The 21,680-nt window shown below is 41.0% G+C and overlaps 2 protein-coding genes across 8 annotated transcripts in view; both read left to right on the forward strand.

Moving 5' to 3' along the window:
• The window catches only part of HEATR5B (HEAT repeat containing 5B), a 62,654-nt gene extending 45,985 nt beyond the window's left edge, over positions 1-16,669 (forward strand). For 2 of the 3 annotated variants that reach the window (XM_049830754.1, XM_049830753.1), the window contains exons 32-36: positions 3,646-3,915; positions 6,159-6,383; positions 8,904-9,055; positions 12,063-12,276; positions 13,892-16,669. In XM_049830754.1, the coding sequence (XP_049686711.1) occupies positions 3,646-3,915; positions 6,159-6,383; positions 8,904-9,055; positions 12,063-12,276; positions 13,892-14,196 (1,166 nt within the window). In that variant the 3' untranslated portion in view covers positions 14,197-16,669. Of the gene's footprint in view, positions 1-3,645; positions 3,916-6,158; positions 6,384-8,903; positions 9,056-12,062; positions 12,277-13,891 lie in introns of those variants that run through there. The other variant, XM_049830755.1, reaches the window with a different exon arrangement.
• A 1,223-nt stretch (positions 16,670-17,892) lies between these two features.
• Positions 17,893-21,680, forward strand: part of STRN (striatin) — a 64,365-nt gene continuing 60,577 nt past the window's right edge. For 2 of the 5 annotated variants that reach the window (XM_049830756.1, XM_049830760.1), the window contains exon 1: positions 17,895-18,431. In XM_049830756.1, coding sequence (XP_049686713.1) covers positions 18,123-18,431 — 309 coding nt within the window. In that variant the 5' untranslated portion in view covers positions 17,895-18,122. Of the gene's footprint in view, positions 18,432-21,680 lie in introns of all 5 variants that reach the window. The other 3 variants (XM_049830759.1, XM_049830757.1, XM_049830758.1) reach the window with 3 other exon arrangements.

Raw genomic sequence — 21,680 nt, forward strand, 5'->3', positions numbered from 1 at the left:
TTCTAAGATATAGTTTTTCTTCCTCTGATCATTCTAGTGGTTATTCTTTTCATGTTATGGTTTTCACTGATTTTTCTCAAATATAAATGATGAAAATTATACCCAGCACACTACTTAAGATCTTACTAATACCTTGCTCAGTTTCATTAATTTTTCTCTATTGACTGCCTCATTAGTACTTCAGTTACCTTTTTTCTGAAGTTTAATGGTTCAGCCCCCAATGTAGGCTCTTGTCGTGTATCCCTGGCCCAACTGGAATTCATGAGGTGAGTGAGCTGATACTGGAACCAGTGTCAAAAGTTGCCTGCCTGGGAGAACTTGCCAGGAAGTGGAGCAGACTTGTGTCTGGGTTCTTACTTCACTGACGTTCAAGGTGTGTCAGCATCCAGGAGCTCTGGGAACAGGGTGTGCAAACAGGAGCAAGGCTGTTGGTGTGGAAAGGCATGCTCACCCAGCCTAGAAGTGCTGCTTGAGACTGTACAAGACTGCTAGAGTCAGCGTAATGATGGCAGTGACATACAGCAAGACACAGTCTGCTGCCTGAGGAACAATCACCTCTGGTGCATCAGAGGTCTAATAACCTGGCTTGAAATTCGGATGAAAGCCCTGATGTGACTGTCCTCCAGGTACTTGTCTGTGCAGCGAGGGCTGGAAGTGACATTGGTCTCACCTGTGAGATCCGAAGGAAATGCATGTGAAGGTGAGCAGACTGTGTAGTGTCAGGAAAGGCAAATGGAAGAATGACGTGTTCTTCCCAGAGATCCTGCAGGTGCAGAAGCCCAAGCCCCATGTGTCACAAGGAGGGACAGCCATAGGCTATGCTGGAATACAGACCTGGAGGATGAGACTTGCACAAAGGTGGAGGCTGCAAGGTTGTGACTTGCAGCAACAAAAGGCTTTATCTCCAGACATCCAGTTGGAGAACACTATAGAGATCTGGCAAGAGGTGAAGAGGAACAAGCTGTCAGGGTAGGTATCTGGGCAACCCGTCCCTCTTTGACAGGTCAGAACTGATACCCCTAAGGGGAAGTGAAGGCTGGTAGCAGTCAGGAACTCTCTTCTTGTTTGCCACAGACTGCCTAATCGAGAAGAGGAGGTGGGTGAAGCCATATTAAACCAACTGGAAGAAGCCTTCCAGTCATGAGCTGTGGGAGTCTCATGGGAGACTTTCACCATCCAGACGCGCTGGAAGGGCAACACTGCAGGATGCTAACAATCTGAAGCTTTCAGAAGCGTATGAGGCACAGGTTTTTTCAGTCTGGATGCTGGACAGTCCAAATAAGGAAGGTGCTCAGTGGATCTGCTCCTCACTAATACAGAAGAAATGGTTATGAAGGTTAATGATAGCTGTGGCTGTAGCAGCCATGAGGTAGTGGAGTTCTTGATCCTGAGGGGAATGAAGAAAACAAGCAGCAGAGCAAAAGCTTTGGCCTGACTTAACAGACTTGGGCTTGTGCAAGGAGCTTGCAGATGAGATCTTGTCGTCAGCTTCCCAGAAGGGCAAAGGAAAGAGATGGTTCTTCTTCAGTGACAAAAAATAGCTCATCCAAAAGTTCAGGATGCCAAACAGGCATGGCAGGAGGCTGACTTGGCTGAGCAGGAACTTCTGACCGAGCTCAAGTATGACAAGGAAGTGTATGGATGGTGGAAGTGGGGGCAAACTGCCCAGGAAGACTACTGAATATTTCTGCTCAGATATGGAGGAGTGGAATTAGGAAAGCCACAACTTGGCTGGAGCCGAGACTGGTGATGAAAGTCAAATGTGACAAGAGGGGCTTTCGTAGATAAGTTGGCAGCAAAAAGACCAAGGAAATTTGGACCTGCTGCTGAATGGGTTGGGTGATCTAATGACAAAACACGCTCGGGGAAAAACTGGGGCACTGTTATCTTCTTTGCTTAGTCCTCCTGTGTCTCTGTGTCTAGTGAGTAAGTTTAGGGGAGAGAATTGCTACCTACAGTAGATGAACATCAGGTTAGGGACTGCTTAGGTAAAAGCTGGACATACCCTGGGACTGGATGGGATGCATCTGAGGGAGCTGGCTGATGACATGCTGTTGCAGTCATCTTTGAAAAGCTGTGGTGCTCAAGGAAGCTTTCCAATCAATGGCAAAAAGTAGATGCTATGTCTGATTTCCAATAAGTAAAGACATGAGGCAGGTTTTGTGATACTATGTGCCAGTAAGCCTACTGTGTGTGTTTGAAAGATTTTGGAGTAAATTCCCTTGGAAAGGACTTCTGAGTACGTGAAGTTGAAGAATGCGATTTGAAAAGTGAGCACAGACTTACCAAGGACAAATAATGCCTGATCGTTTGACCCAGTACCCCATAGTATCGTTGTCAAATTGGAGATATGTGGACTGAAAAGTAGGAGAATAACTGGTTGGACTGTTGTGCTTGAATGGAGTTCGGTGATTCAAGTCTAACTGACAGCTGGTTGCAGCATGCTGTTTTGCTTAGGCTTTTCATCAGTATATTCTGTTAGGTTATTTCTACTTTATGTAAGAATATCCTTGATAACGGTATCAGCATCAGTCTGAAAGCTACTTTCTGAGGTACTTTCAGTAACCTCTTCCTTTTAACAGAGCATCTTCCTTTTCAATCATCCCTTTACCATTTCTTCAAAAATCTTGCATTGGATGTACTGTTTCCATCTTTACCAGGTAAATTAGTTTCCAAATGGCAACCTGGCAAATAGTTCATTGATGTCTGGTTAGGTTAAGTCTCCCATGTTGTTTTTTTTTTTTATCTTGAAAGAAGTAAAGTAAAACTCAAAGAATATTCTCTTACTAAGGAAAACTACCATCTTAGTCTGGCACAATATACTGCTGAGAAAAAAACCAACCTGTTAGCTTTTGCCCGTTTTCCACATAAAAACAGAGAGAGGATTTTGCTGGAACTTGAGGAACCAGCACAGCTAAAAATGCAAGCTCTGTTCCTTCATATGAATTAATGGACTTGTTTACTGTAGGCCTAGTAAGTTGCATTTTTCAAATCAGTCAATGTGATAACACTAGCAATCATTTAAATTCATAGGAGCTCCATAGGGGTAGTTCAGGCCAGCTTTGACTTACTGAATCTCTGTTGCTGTTTAATGAGAGAAGGAAAGACTGCAGCTGGCCAAGCTCCCATTCAAAAGAGAGACTTTTTGAACTGAATGCACTGAAATCATGAACTCAGACATAGAATCCTACAATGCTTTTCTGTTCTCTTATTTCATAATCAGTTTAGGCTGAAATAAGTTTTTTGTCAGCGTGGAACATTTAATTGATAGCCATTAAATTAAAAAATATTGTTATGCCTATTTATTTCATAGTCATTGCTGTTAATTTTACAATCAGTTTTAAAAGAAGCAAAATAATTACAGCATTTTTATTTTGTGTATGTATTACTACCTTTTTTTCTAGCTCTGGTTGGATTTTTACTAAGTGTCGTTATACTCACAGTACTTCTAAAGCATTTTAAACCCCTTTTAAGTAATTCTAGCTAAAACATTTAGTTTGACATGAGCCATGTTTGTCATATCTTACTGTGAAAGAACTTGTTCTTCTTGATTTTTAAGTTGGGGGTTTTTTTGAGTGTTTCATGCAGTCTTTGGTAGGGGAGCTTTCTTAACTGTCTCCTCAGATGTTTCTTTCCTTTTTTCAGATGAAGATGATATTGAGGAAAAAGAAAATCATCTTGCTTTAGGAGAAGGGGGTGAGAGTGGTGGTCTTGTGCCTGGAAAATCTCTAGTCTTTGCAGCCATGGAATTGCTCATGTTTATCCTAGTACGGCACATGCCCCATCTGAGTTCAAAAGTGTCAGATTCTCCAAGTCACATTGCTGCCAAATCCCACCTTTCTGAGGAAAGTGCTCGTCTTGTGGCTGCCACTGTTACTATACTGTCTGACCTGCCTTCTCTGTGTTCCCCAGCAGGTAAGTTATTGTAATAAAATACATGTAAGTGGTTAGTGTAGGGGAAGCGTAGTGATCATATGATGCTAAAACCAAACTGTAAATATATTTTTATGGGATATATTAAGGGTCATCTATTGAAAAGTATGTTTAGATTCTAAAAGGTTTTTCCAGCAAGCAATGTAAAGGAAATTATGATTTTAAATTTGCATGTGTGCTGCAAGTTTGCTGAGGAAATGAGCTATATTATCACCATGATTTTATTGTTGGTTTTTTTCTGTTCCTTTTTTCATGATTTTGAAACCTTTTGGCCAATTTTAATCATATTGTAAAAGAGCATAGGCATCTTGGAGATAATTAATTTCCTGAGACGCTCATGAAAAGCAGCATCTGGATGAAAAGAGAATCCTACTGAGGAAAAAACAGCACAATTCAGCTGTGGTACTCTTGGTTTTGCAGCCGTTGGCTGTCAGTCATCCCAAATGTGACTCCAAACTAAATGGAGCTTTCTTCTGCCCAGGGAGACTGTCACAAAGGATATGTGTAAACTAGGGTAATTGCAGTGAGTGGAATTCAGGGGTAAAGGACACAATTGCATGGGAAGCTGTGCACTTTGAGTTTTGCTTTTCAGAGAACAAATTGCTTAAGAGTTGTCTCATGGATCTCTGGGAAGTTTCACACACTGATATAGATGTTTTGGAGGTTGGTCCTTTAATGAGATGCAGGCTGATCCCTTAATGAGATGCATGCTAAATAACATACTTAGATAAAGTCTTCAAACAGAAAATCTGTGTCTTACAGTTCTTTAAAAAATAGTAGATTTTGAGCTGATCTGGAGTCCTGCACTGGTTTTGATTCCTGGTTCTTGTTCTTTTCTCCCTGTTTTTGGGGTGGGGTGGGGTGGAGAGGGAGGAGGGCAGCAGAGTGGGGAGAGGGTGTGCAAAAAGAGTAACAGTACTACTACTGTGTTGACTGGAGTGAAGGCATGACTCCCAGCAATTGAAAAGTGGCCAGCAAAAGTATCTCAGAAACTATTGTTAGTTTACAGGGACTGCTAGAGTTGTTTTTTTTCCTCATCCAGAAGATGTAGCCAGCTGATAAGCTGTAGAGAGAGGGGGAAGAGTACATGCACAAATGTTTGTGTTAATTGAGCCATTGCATGTAACGGAAACTGAACAAAGAGAATTCGTCACTTTCTGTGATTGAGAGGGTTTTTTATATTTCCTCCTCTTTCTTTAAAACATGAGCATCTTGCAGACTCCATTGGACAAGATCCTGGGCAATCTGATCTAGAGGAACTGCTGCTTTGAAAAAGGGGGTAGGACTAGATGACCTCCAGCAGTGCCTTCCAGTCATAATTATTCTATTTAGTGTATTCATCCTCACAGCATTCTCAGAAGTAAGGAAATGGCGGGATTTGTGTTTGCACAGATGTGGGAACATGAGGCATAGAAGAGATACGGAAAGAGTCTTGACAGTCTGAAGTGAGCTGTAGATTGATATCACATGCCTAAACCCAATAGCACCCTTCTTTTAGTCCTACAGGGTGTTAAGGTCTACATGTGTTATTGAAACTCCTAATAAAGTTCCCATGTGTCTAAAGTCAGGTTATGTGTTACCTGACAAATATTTTTTCTTGAGTATGCCTAACTTGCATCTGTAGGGCTTGCTGCACAAAACATATATAGGTGTTGATTTCTTCAGAAAAGCAGTGCAGTAGGAGGAGGATAGTTTTGTCTCCTTTGTAGAGTAGCCAGATGGCTACAGCTTTTGCCCAGGATGTGAGACACCCAGATAACCTCCTTACTTTGCTTCTGGGGCTTACACCACACACCAGCTTCTTTGGAAAGTGCCATGACTTGGTTTGGATACCTGTTTCCAGATTTCTTATTGTTGTTGTTTACTTTATAGGACCCTAGCAATATGCAGATCCTGTTTTAAGATATTTAACAATCTGGAGGTGTTCAATATGATACATGCCATGTAGGGCAAAACTTCATAGCTGAATCATCATTCTTGAATTGACAGGAACTTTTCAAGTGTTGGCTTGTATGACTTGTGTTACGATACACTTCAGTAGTACTGATGAATGAATTTGATGATAAAATATTGAATGGCATGCATCACTTGTTACCTGAGTTGCAATTTATCTTGGTGTCTCCTTTGTCTCCTAGCCATATATATCCATACTGGGAAAGCTAAAGAGGTTACCTACCACACTTGTTGGAATTAACTTCAGAAATTCTACTTTGTCTTTTTTTTAGGATGTATGACAATCTTACCCACTATCCTATTTCTTATTACAAGAGTATTGAAAGAAACAGCAGTAAAATCAGCAGATAATCAGGTCCCACCTCCAGTCAGTGCAGCCCTTCAAGGGATAAAAACTATTGTTACCCTTCCAACAGTCAAGACTGATGAAACTCAAAAACAGTGGACAGGTCTTATCCGCAGCACCCTGGCATCTATCTTGGAATACTCTCAACCTGGTAAGTGGTTTCCCAGTGCAGAAGAGTTAAATTAAAGTGAACTGGGTTTTGCTGTAACAAAAAGGCAAGTATTGTATCTGCCTATAATTTAATAGGCTTTGTGTCTGAAGGTTGGAGATTAAAGGTGGTGATGATTTGCTTGTAAAATTGAAATGGGAGAAAGACTTGAGTGCACAGAGCATAACTAATTAGAGTTACTTAATAGATTGTGTTGAAGACAAGCACAGCATTGGCTTTAAGAAAATACAGTTACATCTCAGGAGTTCCCATCCCAGATTTGTCCTTGTTGGTCTGTTTTCTTTGCCAATATTGATGATAACTTCCTGTTAGAAATTTTGCCTTGCAACTCATCTTGCAGCCCAGCATCTCTCACCTCCATTCTCTAGGATATTTTTCTGTACTACTTCAGACTTTCCTCTTCCATTTTGAATCCCATTATGATGCGATTATTTCATGCTCTATTATTTCTAGCTCTTTTCCTCAGGCTGACCTTACTAGTCTTCATAGTTTCAGCTAGTGGCTTGTTTCTGGAACTTGGAAATCTACCTTCTGATATTGATAGGTCTTTCTGACATCTGCTGAATGTCTCACAAGTAAAATCTAAAGGAGTTCCAAGCTGCATTCATTTCACTTCCCATACTGTGCCTCAATTTCTCTGACTACTGGCAACTCTAGACATGTTGGCAAGGCCTGAGCAAACTATCATTTCCACCCCTCCTTTCCTCTTTCCACAGAATACCTGCTAGCTTAAAGGAAAGGAGATTTTAGTTGCCAAAACTGTTTGTAGGGGAACTGATCTCTTTACTGAAGCTAGTTGTTCAGTACTGTACGTGGACTCAACACCTTGAATTAAACCTCAAGAAAAATGGCAATCTGTGTCTTTTAAGTGTCCACTGAAATGATTCATATGGTCTTTATGACAGTGACTGTTAAAGTGAATGACTGTGAAAACAGTAAGGGATAATTGTGGCAAGGTTCATACTGGAGTAGGATATTCACAGTACCGTTACAACCTTTCAGTGGAGAGAAAAAATCCCACTGCTGCCAAAAAAATCTGTTACCCACCAGCAGGACGTCTACCGTGTCTCTTTAGAGAACTGCAGACTACTTGTCTTGGTTCACATTTGTACTTTGCCTTGCCCATCAAAAAGCAAAGATGATGTATGGTCTCAGCTGTGTAGTTAGCAAAAGAGAGACACAAAGATTTGTCATTTGCATAATGGTAGTTCAGCCAAAAACATCCCATTACATCCCCAAGGAACCATTTATAGAGACTGAAGAGAGGCTTGAATGGAGTTACTCATGTGAGAGATAGGGAGCAAGTAGGTAATTGCAAATGATCCTGAAAATGTCTGAAGGGGAAGGATCAGTAGATTTGAGTTAACCAAGTCAAACTTCTAATTTGATTTGTCACATCAGCTCTTGTCTTTCAGCCTTTTGTTACTGTAAAGATTTCCCAGTCCCTCTCTCCAGAAACATTACTGGCTTTGGGCTTTTTTGCAGTCTTCAGAAATCTTTCCTGGTTCTTTGCAAGAGTGTATGTTTTCCAGTCTTCTGTGGAGTGGGACACATCATACACACAAGATTCTAAGCAAGGTCTACTGCAAGCAATTTCAAGTCTTATAATTCCATAAAATTTAAACAAATATGAATATATTTTTTTCTTAAATTTGTCACTTAAAATGCTTGGAGTAATTTTTTTGAAGTGAGGTTTCACACCATGGCTAAGCCAATAGAGTGAACTAGCTGACACCTGTAAAGGGCAGTTACGCTGTTTTTGCTGCCTATGTATCTGCTGGGGTTTTGTGCCTCTCAAGGGAGAGCAGAACCAATCTGGACAACAAAACCAGAAGAACAGTATATGTATTATAATAACTATATATAAATATAATTCTTCTTTTCCTGTTGTAAATTCATGAATGAGATCCATGAAGACAGAGCTTGTTCAAGGAAAAAGAGCATGACCATGGCAAATACAGACTATTTGAAAAGCAGGAAAGGTTAAAGTAGGACTGTTCTTATTGGTGACAGGTAGCTGTCAGATCAGCTAGTCTGTTATGTGAAACCTCATATTAAGTAAAAGTTGTTGCCATGCTGGATATCAGTTTCTTACTCTGCTGTATCAGCTGAAGGGGACAAAAAAAAAAGTGAGGTATATTTTTAATGGGGAAAGGATCTAAAAAAATATTTTTCCTCTTTTGTTTACATATTGAAAACAAACAATATGACTTGGTCAGAGAAAGTGCGGGTGATGTTTTTTCCTTGATATTTAAGCTTCAGAAAGTTTGACTTACTTTATTAAAACAAGTATTAGAATAGAGTTGCTCAGCTTTTTGTCAGTCACAGTCAATAATGATAAAGTGATTCTGTAATAAGTAGATGCATATTTGTATGCAGTTGCAAATAATTTCAAGTACGTTTATTTCTTCCCTGAGTTTGTCTGTGTTCACTGCCTTTTACTAAATAAATTCTAAACCCTTTTTGGAGTAAGCTAACAGCGTGTTTGTTTTTGTTTTTCAGAAGCCTCTAAGCCTATTCTTGATGAAGTAAGCATACTTACAGCTATTGCTCTCTTCCTTTGGTCAGCCAGCACTGAAATAATTGGAGTGCAGTCTTTACAAAATGGATGTATGAACAGATTTAAAAGTGCACTAAATTCCTGTGATCCTTGGGTAAGATTATGTTATAGGAATGTGAATGATATATAGCTGAGAAAAACAAACTAATTGTGATACATTTACCATACTTCCTGAATGCTTTGTGTGATGTGTTTACTTCGGAGACAGATACCGCTTGTCAAAATAACTAGAATTTTCAACAGTGCATTATAGAAACTCTTTAGTGAGCAAAACAACCCAAACTAAGTGCTTCTAGATAATGTGCATTCACAGCCTTGTGTCAGGTTCTTGACTTGTAGCTTTTTAAAAGGAAAAGAATCTTTCATATGTGAAATTGTAGTAAATGAAAAGGTTGGTTACTATAGAGTGGTGACATTTCTACATTAATGCTGATCTTTTATAATACAAACTAAACCACTTTTTCTGTAGATAAAATTACAGCCCACATTTCTGATGAATTTTATATTTGTTTGTGCAAAACCTGTGCTTATTTTATATGTTTCTACAAAACTTAGTTTGAGAGCAAAAATGTAATTTTGTGGTCACCATTGGAATATCTGTAGATTGAGTCATCTGTTTCCTGATTTCACTTTTGCCCTTTTGGTTTGTCTTTATCTTTAGATTTATCTTCTAAATTATTTTCTCACTAAAGAGGGAAACTAAAAAGTAGACTGACTTTGTTCAAACAGACTAAATGCACCATATAGTTAAGCTTAACTGTTCCAGCCACATACATATCAGTTTGTTTGAGTGGGTATACAAATCTGCATGTGGAAGCTAAAAAGAAAAATCTATAGAGTTTCCACAAGCAAGCATTGCAGAGATTCCTGAGAAGAAAAACACACAAAAAATGCTGATGTGTTTAGAGTCACAGTGAGGCATTTAAAATCCTGTTTAGACTGATAATTCTGCTCTGCAGCAGGGCTGGTGTTTTCCAGTGTGAACATAAAATTCAGTTGGTTCTGAAGTCTGACTTTGGGTGAACAGCTACTTAAAATTTTAGTGTGTGAATGGAAATGGCAGTCATATTAAGCAGAAACTTTTATGTCATGCTCTCTCTCAGCTCCATATAAACACATAACAGTGAGAGAAGTACATCTTTGCCCACCACCCTGCTGGAAAGCTGTCAGTGAGCTGAACTTACCACTATTTTTGTAATTCGTAAGAGAATGCTTTCACAGCAGCCAGATTGTGTCCACTGTCCTTGTTGATGTGCAGAACATATACTCTGTAATATTTGTGTGTTTGTTCTAGTTTTTTAAATACAAAACACTCATTGTTGGGGTCAGTAACTAGACACCTGTTTGTAGTAAAAGCATTATACTGGTTGTACTAAAAGCATTGAACTGATTATGGAAAAAACTCTTCTAAAGAAATACTGCTGCCTTATAAGAAAGACAGGAGTATTTTTGAAACAATTACCACCTGCAAAAGTCTGAATTGTTAGATGTCGTGTATAGTAATAACCAGAAGGCTGGTGAGCTCAATTTCATTTTGCCCCAACAAGGGAACTTAGTTAAGACACCCTTGTCTCCAGTGATTAATGGGTAAGTTTTACATGAGAGTGAAGAAGCCCTGATTTTTACCTCACTGGAGTTTTTGTAGACTCCTGTGAATGTGGAATAGTCAAAAGTGTTATATTATATAGATGGATTAAAAGCAGAACTTCATCCAAGCTTCTGTCAGATGCAGTTGTAAAACTCTTGTTTGAATTATGCGTGCATGTAAGAAAAGAGACTTGTACTCCTTATTTTGAAGGCAGATAGTCTTAACAGCTAATAAGGAGTAAAGTTTAAAGAATGTAGACAGAAAGGGAAGGGAAGGGAATTATTTGGAGTGGTATGGAGAGAAAGAGGAATGATTTGTTGAAACAGGTCAAAGATGATGCTGAGTAAGGCATTAGGAGAAAATGTTCTTCTGTGGAGCTCTGTTAGAAAGCATACAGATGGTATTAGAAGAAGTATTATTACCTCAGGCCTTAAAAATCTAATTGTATAAAAACTTGCAGCCGTATACTAGTGAATGAATAGTGACCTGAGCAGCATAACTTGTATTTTCTTACAATTAGTTTTTATTATCTATAATTTTTATTAAATATTTTTATTTATATATCTGTTTCCAGTCATCCCCGGATCTCCTCACATGTCGTTGTGTTCAATAATACTTCCTCTAGAATGTTTCTGTTCAGCATGTGCTTAGTAACTCATCCTGTTCAGACTTGAGTGCAGTTTGAAACCATGTGCAATGTTTTATCCTCATATTTGTTGTGGGGCTTTACCTTTTCAAAAGTTCTGGGTTATTTGTGTGGGATTTTGAAGGAAGATCTTTGTATACCCAAATAAAATGCATTCATAAGTTCATTTGAACAAGATCATCAGTGAGTCATTTTCCCACATGTTGACTTAAATAATCCCTGCTTTCCAGAGAAAAGAGGGAGGAGGGAAAAAGAAAATAGCAGAAGACAAGGAGAGGGTTCTGTGATCCAGCTCACTGTATGGCTACATGTATGCTCCTATGCTACTGCCGGCACATGATGGAGAATGAGAAGGAAGGATGGACAGGCCTGCCACTTTTGGCTATAGTCTTGGCTCATGTTAGAGCAATAAGATCACTTTGATCTGAGTAATTTTTATGGGCTGTTTTACTCTTCTGAGACTGGAATAGCATTTCATGATTTTGCAGATACATGTACTATTAGTGCTGGTGGTTCTGAGACTTAAAGATGTAGTTGTCTGTGGACCTGTGTGACCGACTTGTATGACATTAACTATTCCTTTATTTTCACTGAGTTCATATTGTTACTGCTACTTAGTACCTGCACATTCTTTCTAACTGGCCTTCCTTTTATTGAAAACTGGGCTGATATTGTTTTAGCAGATGGGCTGTGTTGCTGCTTTCCTCTTATTCAGTATGTTTCCTTCCCCTTTAGTCATCTTTTCTTTTTTTTTTTTTTTTTTTTTTTGGCATCATGTCTCTCACATACATAGATAACAGAGTTTATTAGAATTCCCTGAGTTAACAAATAACTTTCAGGACAATGTATTTATCTTGATTTGATTAGGTTCAAGCCAAGTGTTACCAGCTTCTGCTTTCTGTGTTCCAACACACCAATCGTGCCCTGTCAACTCCATATATTCATTCATTGGCCCCTATCATGGTTGAGAAGTTGAAAGCTGTGGAAAGGAGCCGCCCAAACAACAACCTGGAGCTGTTAGCAGTCCAGGAAGGAATTAAAGTCCTTGAAACGTTGGTTGCCCTTGGTGAGGAGCAGAATAGTAAGTATTTAGCTTTTCTAGAGAAACATGTAATGCTAAAATAGAATATTGAACAGTAGAAATCTTGCAGTTAGAAACTTGATGACATAGTCACGAATAGACCATGTCTGTGCAACATGCTTTTGTAATTCCAGTACTAGAACTCTTAGATACATGGACTTGCATAGCACATACACTATGATGTGCTGTAGCCTTTGCATTTGTGGTGATTGCAGGAAAAAAAATTCTAAACATGAACTGCAGTAATGAGAGAAGTTTTATTCTGTTTGGAAATGAGTAGTTAACACCGTTTATATTTACTTTTTCCCTTTTCCCCATTGTTAACTTTTATTTATTTTGGCAGACTCATCACTTTTATCAGGTTGCTTCTACCAGCTCAACAAAGTTTATCTAAAAAGCCCAGGAAATTGAATTGTACTGGTCAGAATATCTTGATTGTAGATGGAGCCTTCTGTTTGCTTCAGTAGATAGAATACAGTATTTATAGCTAATCTTTAAATTCAATTATTCTCTAACTGAACAACATGTTTTCTAAAGACTTGCTCAGCAGGCATTTGGCTTTAAATGCTGATGAAGTTCCTTGTAAAAATATTACTGTTGTTTTAGTGTGGGTTTGGTTTTTTTTTTCCTCCCAACATACTCCCTGTTGGTATTTCTCTTCATTAATGACCAAACACTAAATGTATGTTTTCTTGAGCCCCATTCTACCTCTGGCACAGTTGTTTGAAACACATGTAAAATGAGAGAGTAACTGAAGCGAATGAGGAAACAAACCATCTGATTTTTGCTAATGCTGGCTGGAGACAGTCACCCCATGAGCATGAATTTAGTCAAAACCTTTAGGGGAAAGTCATTAATACTCTGATAACCTACAAAATTTTTGATACCTGAGTTACCATTAATGTTTCTTTGAGCTTAAATTTTACAACTAACATGTTACACGTTTCAAAGGCATACTTGTATCCTTGCTAGATAAAAAAAGTAGGCCTATTGCTTAAGTTCAGCTGCCTTTTTGTTCTAAGGATAAACTGTTTTGATCCCTGCACCATTTGGGGCTGTGGTCTCATTAGGCTGTGCTAGCTCAAGTGTAGCTGCAGTGCTAGTTTTTGGATTGGAATCTTCCAGAATGGCGTAGGATAGCAGATAACTGTCCCTAACTTTATTGTGAACACTTCCATAGTAATAGTGGTTCTGTTATGCTCACTGCAGAGGCTGATATTCAGATTCAATTGAATAATATTTCTGTCTGCCTGAAAAGTGCTCTTGGAATCCTTTAATATGATAGGCACTCTACGTCTTATGATCTTTTATCAATCATCTGCAATCAGGTGGTGCAAAGGCATCTTTAAAGAAGTGTCATGAACAAAATAACTGTGATGAACAACGGTACAAGTCTGAAACACAATCCCAGTAAGAAAGATGTGAGTGACTAAAGGACAGGAAACCATCTACGTATCAGTTGGGTTTTTATTTGTTCATTTTTTAATTACAGTGTTTATTGTCAATACTGAAAACAAAATTACTTCTATCAGTCTAGTAACTGATAAAATTAATTTTCTTTTGTTTTCTTCTCTGATACGGTTATTAAATTACTTTTTTTTCCTTTTACTTTTAGGAGTACAGTTGCTTGCCCTTCTCGTTCCCACCCTGATTTCCTATTTACTGAATGAAAATGCCTTTGCTTCTGCATCTACAGCATCTAAGGATCTTCATGAATTTGCACTTCAGAATCTAATGCACATTGGTCCACTTTACCCACATGCTTTCAAGACAGTAATGGGAGCTGCTCCTGAATTAAAAACGCGTCTAGAAACTGCAGTCCGAGCAAGTCAGGCCAGCAAAGCAAAAGCAGCTGCTAGGCAACCACCACCCACAGTACATTCCACCCCAACAATTAAACTGAAAACTAGCTTTTTTTGAATTACTTTTATTATTTTTGGACCATTAAGTAGTCAGAAGCATTACATTACCCCCATTGTGTTACTGCATATATGTCTGTAATTTTGTGTAATTTGTATGTGAAAGGCTGTCTAATAGAGCTTTGTGTAATTACTTGAAATCCATGCATTACAAGGGAAGTGGTGTTACTTGTATAGATTTTTAGGAAATTGAATGTGATCATATTTATGAATTTGTGTTATAAATTATCCACCCAAAAAACCCTATTCTCTATCTGACTAAATAGTTTTATTTATTTTTAAAAGCTACCCCAAACCTTTGACTGCTTTTTGAAATCTGGTGATTGTTATCGTACCATTGTGTCAACACAACCAACACAGTGGGGATGGAGGGAAGAAGGGAAAGTGTTACCAAGTACTTACCATGTACATGGGGAATTTCATGTGTAGAAGTATGCACTTTTTCCTTTTAAAAACAAAGTAGGGAAGGGGATTGTCAGACGTTGTAGATCATTTCAGCTTGCATGAAAAAAACAATTCAAAATTTTTAGCCTTTCTCAAGGTGAACGATCAAGCATGCTGTCTTAATAAGTTGTCCTTATTTATGTGGTGTATATTTCTTTCAGATCCGTTTCCATGCTTGAAAATTAATAAAGGATGCAAAGAATATAATCCCCTATCTCTTCTAAGATAAATTTTAAAGAATGCATTGGAAATTGAGTTTAAAAAGAGAGCTGCCTGCTGTCTGTATTTGTGTAGGTGTTTTGGCCTTTGTAAGGCACTGTGTGTTAGGAGTCTTCCTATTCTGCCAGGCGCTGGCTGAATATGATGATTCAGTGCTCTGCATTTTGTCCAGACTCTTAGGTATTTAAACTTCCTGCAAGATTTTAGTCTCAGTAGGTATATCTTATCTGTAGTCCTTGATAAAGTTTGGAGACCCGAATGACTTGAGTGCTTTCCACCTGTACTGACTAAGGGAGCAGAACACAAGTGAGAGCCAGGATCCTCCAGTTTTTCCTTTCCCTACCAGGCTTTTCTTTCTTGAAAAGCACATAGTTCCTCTCACATCTGAGTGAGTGTGATCTGCAGATTTTGGAGCTTAGAGCTCAAGAGCTGTGCTAACCTTCCAGCGCAGAGCCAGTGACTCCCAGTGTCTGCTGCCAGACCTCACTCCTCCCATTGGCAGATGTGCAGAACTGTGTATTTTCTTGTGTATGCAAGACTGACTGACATGAATTTTTTGACACTGCTGTTGAATTTATGGGCTTCTATAGGCATCTTTCTATACATTTTGCTTTATAGAGAGAAGCCACATAACTAGAAGCCCTGACTAGGCCTGTTGAGTTTCATCTCTGATGTTTTTCTGGATACTCTGTAAAAACTGCATATTTCAGAAGCTTCTACTTCAACCCAAATATAACAAAGGGATAGTAGATAGAATTGAATATGAGTAGTAGTTGGTTGAAATACTTGCAGATCATTATTTTTGCATAGTCACTTGCCTCTAGTCTCTCTTTTCCCACAAGACCTTATATAACCCTTTAAGTACCTATGCATAATGGAGGACAAGACAGTGCTCTTGTGCCCTATTGTATTTGGTGTGTGCAAAATATTTAACATAAAATCACAAAAGCTTTTATTTCATAGTCAATATTTTAGTACTAAAGGGAGGACACAAGTGGTACATATTCTAATCTTTCAAATATTTTTTTCATAAAGATGATAACTTCCAAGTCTTGTTCCATTGTCCTACAGGAGTAAAGATGCATGCAAAAGAAAAACAATATGCCCTACATGAGGAGGAAAGCAATTTCACTAGTTTTTTCATCTTTGTATGTGTAGTGGGAATTAAATTGATTAAAATATATCACTTTCTAATAAGTGTTTCCAGCATTACAAAGCTATATTGCTTTGGGGAAGTTCTGAACCTCTTTTAGCATTTGAGAGAGAGTATTAAGGAAACTCTTTCAGTACAAAATTGAACACAACATTTTGCAAGTAAAACTAAGAAGACAACTTTATAACTGGTTTTAGACCACACCACCACCCCCCATAGTCTAGTAATTAATGACTTAAATGTTTGTTAGAAACTTTTTGTCTGTAATTAGGTTTTATTTACCTTAACTTTTATCTCAGCACTTTTATGTTTTGGTTAGACTCTAGTTTACATGATGTCTGAAAACTCAGAAAAAGGGAGGGGGAGGGAAGTGTAGCAATAAAGCGTAACTAAGAAGTCAGTAGAAGAATAGAAAAAAGTTAGCGGAAGGGAAAATGGCACTGGATAGATGTGGAGGGATAGAGAAGGGAGAGGTTTTTCTTTCTATACTGCGTGACTGTATACAACATGCACAACTTCCATTTGTATACATCCTTCCCTAGTTTAGTCCTTGTTTGCTTCTCCGCTTGTTCCTGATACTAAAGGTATAACCGTGTGGTTTTACGTAATATTTTGGCATCAAATTTCATTTGATTAAAAATAATGAAATAACTTGAAACGCCCGTAATGCTTATTGTTCTTTGTCACCCTCCTTTTCATCTTTGTCAGTGGCCTTTTTAATGTGCTTTTTCATGAAGCTTGTTTGCTCCATTTCCCCTTCATGTCTTTCCTCTCTCTGCCGTTTCCTTCCTTTCTGGGTGAGCCTTGTTGTTCTACCCCGGTCCTTGCTTGAGGTCCCCCAGAGCACGTTCCCTCTTCTGTGCTTTCCCTCCTGTTCCCCTCTGCTCTCTGACGCTCTCTGTAAGCTTCCTTAGTTGTCTTTCCTTCTTTAAAAGCACAAAGAGGCTGTCTACCAGCCACAGCTCTAATCTCTGAGGGCAGGGTTACAAAGCAGGCGACTACGGTTTCAGAACAGCCAGAAGGAAACAGGAAGCGCTGCTTGAGCAAGCAGTGGGGTGCTCCTGGTGTGCCCAGGGCAAGGTGAGGGGTGGCCGTTGTCGGCACCTGCGCCAACCCTACTGCAGCAGCCTCAGTGGCCACGCGCCGTCTTCCACGCACTGCTAGCACGTAGCTGTACTGTGAAGCCTGCTGTAGTGGAGCGCTTGTCTGTCTTCAGCAAGGCTCTGGTGTTAGTATGTAAGTAGCATGGAAAGCAAGCCTAACTTTGTCTTTCTGTGTCTTTGGGAGAGGTAGGGGAGAGCAGTGCTGCTGACAGCTTGTGCCCTCAGCCCAGGGCTTTGCTGTCAGTGTCAAAGTATCTTGTTTTCCCTCTCCTGGCAGAAAAGGCAGCATGGTAATTCCTGAACAATGTTGTTTCGTTCCCCTTCACAGCATTTCTAAAGATTTTCAAGAAACCGCTGTGGCCCTGGGCTGGATTTACAGTTTTTGGTGCTTCGACACTGAGCACTGCTCAGAACAGGGCCGAAACAGAAAAAAACGGGGGTGAAAAGGCAGGGCTCGACTGAACTTTGTGGAGCTGCTGCGAGACACCTGCCCTTTTTATGGCCCCAGGGTGGGCTGCGAGTGTGACAAAGCCATTTAAATGGCTTGGCGGGGCGGCCCCTCGCGGTCTCCCTCACCCCCGCCCAGCCGACCGGGCCCGCGGGTACGTTGCCAGCTGCCGCCTGCCACGGACTGCCAGTCTCTACCCCAGCATGGCACGTCACGGGGATGAGGCTCAGTCGCTGTAACGTCATTCCTCGACGTAACGGCAGCGCGGGGGAGAAAAAGGCAATCGGGGACATCTTCCCGCCTCTCCCTTCGCCGGGCGCCCCGCCACTCGGCGGAACTACATTTCCCAGAAGGCCGCGAGAGGGGCCGAGGCGAATCGCTCTCTGGAATTGTCCCTGCCGGGCCGCCGTAGCGGCCGGCGGGGGCGGCTGTCAGGCGGTGACGGCGGGCGGGACGCGCCCAGGTTGTTGCTGCTGCCGGGACGCGGCTGGGTGCGGGCGGCGGCTCGGGGAGGAGGGGGCGGCGGCGGCGGCGGGTAGCGCGGCAGTCCCGGCCCGGCCATGGACGAGCAAGCGGGGCCCGGCGTTTTCTTCAGTAACAACAACAACAATAACGCCCTGCTTCTGCCGCCGCCGGCGGGCGGGCCGGGGCTGGAGTCGGGCGAGGCGGCGGCAGCAGCGGCGGCCGCGGCGGCAGCAGGAGGAGGAGGAGGCGGCGGCGGGGGGGTCTCAGCCTCCGGAGCCGCCGCGCCGGTGTCGGCGTCCCGGGCTCAATACAGCGTGCCGGGCATCCTGCATTTCCTGCAGCACGAGTGGGGCCGCTTCGAGGCGGAGCGCGCCGAGTGGGAGGCGGAGCGGGCGGAGCTGCAGGTAATAACCCGCGACTTCCCCCCCCCCCCCCCCCCCCTAGCGTTCCGGCAGCCGGAGGGGAGCGACCGCCCGAGCCGCTGCCCAGTCTTCCCCCGTGAGGGAGCGGCCGCCCGGCTCCGCCGCGGGCCATTTCCCTCCCCTCAGAGGGCGGCCGCCCCCCGCCGCCGCCGGGCGGAGGGGCGTGACATGGCGGCCGGCCCTGAGGGGAGCGGCCCCTGCCCGCCGCGCGGCTCTCAGCGCGTCTCCGGAGTTTTCCGGGTGCCTCTCCGCGGCCGGCTGCCTAAACTTGTCACCGGTTTCATAACCCGCTGTTAAATTTAAAATTCGCCTCCGGCGAGCTGCGCAACCCGTTTGTGCCGCTGCCCCTCCGCGGCCGGCGGCTGCCCCCGGCCCTCGGTGCTGGCTTGCAGCCCCTCTGGGCCCTCGGCCCCCTGGGCAGGCCTGCGGGACCGTCTGCAACTCCTTCGGTATTATGGGACACGTTACCTAGTGTTTTCAGTTGAAAAGCGGTGGGGTTGATATGCTCATTAATGCGTTAAAGGACTGTTAGGGGTCTTGTGGTTAAAGGACTTGGGAACTGCTGGCTTAGAGCCATTACTGTCAGATAATTCAGTGATGGGCATGTTACATTAATAACAGTCGATAATGCAGCCTTCGTGGTTGTTCCTCTTTGGCTTTGCTTACAAGAAGATCTCTGTTGCAAACCTCACATTGCCCACATTACCAGCAGCCCACTGTTTGGTTCTCATTTGGCCACGTTCGAGACTGAACAGTATCTACTCTGCTTCCTTTTTAGGTCTCCTTTCTTTGTTTCTTGTTTCCTATCCATCTCTTTTCTTTCTGTGTCTTTCCTTCAAAGTACCATCTTTGTCAACAGTCTTCAGCCTGTTTAGCAATGTGAAGCACTTCTCTGTTTCTTGGTTCTTGGTTTGGGTGTTTTTTTGTTAATTAGTAGGGAAGTCTTCTTTTTAATTGTACTTTCTATGGTAACATCAAACAACTGCTCTGAGAAGAGTTGCAGATGTGACATTCTTCTCCAAGGGTTCCCTTGTAGGAATTTAAATGAGTTGGTCATGGGGACAAGAGAGTAATTTTTATTTTAACATCAGTGATTCAATGAAAAATTGGTTCGCAACTGAATCATATTTCTATCTGCTACATCCAGTAAATACTATGTGGAAAGTAACTAGCTTAGCTATGTATAAGAACAACATCATGTGTCATATATCCAGTGGTGTCTCATAAATATTGTGACGTTTTTTCATAGCTGATACAGATCTGAAAAATTGCTTTGGATAAAAAAAGTGTTTTACAGGACCTAAGAGATTCTGCCAGGGCGTTAATAGTAATAACACTTTGCATGTTTATAGTGCCCTTCAATAGAAGCTAGCATGCTATTCTTCTTCCTCTCTCCTCCCCCAAGTATCCCTCAGAAGCTTGGTAAGTGTTACAGATGAGACAGGAGGAAAGTAGAGTATTTAAACTATTTGCCAAAGTCATGCATTGTCAGTGGCAGAACTGGGAATGTAATCCATTACAAGTTGTTTGCTTGAACACCTTTGGCTCTTTCCAAAACATCTCAATAAAGTTATAATTAGCTGTGGCTGGCATTGCCACGAGCTGTAACAGCATTTATCTGCTGTGGAGTCATGTTCAGAAAGGTGCAAAATTCTTGGCTGTCTCTATAGTCATCAGACGTTACATCTGCTGTGACCATTTGCAGTTGAATGTTCTTCAATCCGTGTGAGAGGTTTGTGTTAGGGGTTCAGCAACTACAGGATGACTTTTAGAAATTGTGATGGCTTTTAGAAATTGTACGTGTACAGCTGAATGATGAGCAGTGTTAATTAAAAGCTGTTTCTGTGCTCCTTCTGAAGCCTTTTGTTGGCCTATATATTTGGAAATGTTTAACAGAATAACGGAAGTTTGAGGTTGGGCAGTTTGTCTCTCTTGAGATAAAGATGCAGTTCTCCTGATTGTACTTCACTAGTCATCTGTCCTATGTAAATTTCAGTGTTAGATAATAGCTCTCTTGGGAGGCTGTGTGGCAGAGGATCTATTTTGGATGGTCTTCTTAGTATCCCGTAATTTTTTTCTGCAGTTCATCTTGTTTCTCATAGATAGACTTTTTTATATCCAGTTGCTTACCTGTCATGATGTTTAAATACTTGAGATACTTTATGCCACAGTATTACCGTGCTTGACTTTTGCTCTGTAGTTGTTGGTTAGTTAAGCTATATCCTCTCTCCAGAAAACACCTTGCAAGTCAGACCCACTGTGATTTCCTGTCTGTCTTTTGCTCTCCTCTGGGCTTCTTTTTGTTTTCTCTTTTTCTTTTCCTTGTAATTAATTGTGTAGAACTAAATGTGACATTCAGGTAGCCTACCTTTCTGTTGTGTTATGTGATGCTTGTTTGGGTGACACACACCTAAGTTTATAACATATGTGAGTTGGCAGGCCAGGCAGGTTACTCTCTGTTCTTAGTTACTGGTCTAGTACTGCCTTTCCAAGGTTTTTCTTTCTATCAAATGCCTATATTTTGCTTTCCCTAGCAAATATTCATGTTTACTCTGATTTCCTAATTATTGAACCTTTTGAAATTATTGTTGTCTCTATTATATAATCTTCCTTATTCAGGGTGAAAGAGGACTTCAATATTTATATCTAAGCAAGTATCATTACTAAGCTGTGTATTTCAAATAAGAATGAAAACAGATTCACACAGAGTTCCTGTAGATGCTTATCTGCTAATTACATATTTCACTTTTAATGCTCACTTTCTGTTTATGGTCCTTTGACATCCTGTAGATTGAAAAATTATGCTAGGAATAAATTTTCATGATGCCCTGTGAAGTAATTCATTAGAATAAATACTAACATTATTAATCCTCATTTTAGTATTCACAAACTGTGTCTTATAGCATTATCATTTATTTTCATATCTTTTCAGAAATGAGTAATTTTCCTTTTCTTAGGTTCTTCTAGCAGCTGCTTGGGAGAGTTGACAAGAAAGGGTTTCCTGTTCTGCAAAAGTTTTAAACTTAAGGGGTTTTTTTTTCATTCTGCATTTTTCTGGACTGTGTTTCTGAGGCATTTCAGAGTTGTTATGTATTGGACAAGCCCATCCTAAAATAGCCAAGAGTTTCATCAAATGCATATGCAGGGCACTGAAATTTGTATCTTTGCTTGAGGCAAGCAGGGTTTGAACTGCCTCCCATATTGGTGTCTTGCCTTAACCATATGTCTTCT

The sequence above is a fragment of the Accipiter gentilis genome, chromosome 28 (assembly GCF_929443795.1).
Source record: "Accipiter gentilis chromosome 28, bAccGen1.1, whole genome shotgun sequence".
Taxonomy (NCBI): domain Eukaryota; kingdom Metazoa; phylum Chordata; class Aves; order Accipitriformes; family Accipitridae; genus Astur; species Astur gentilis.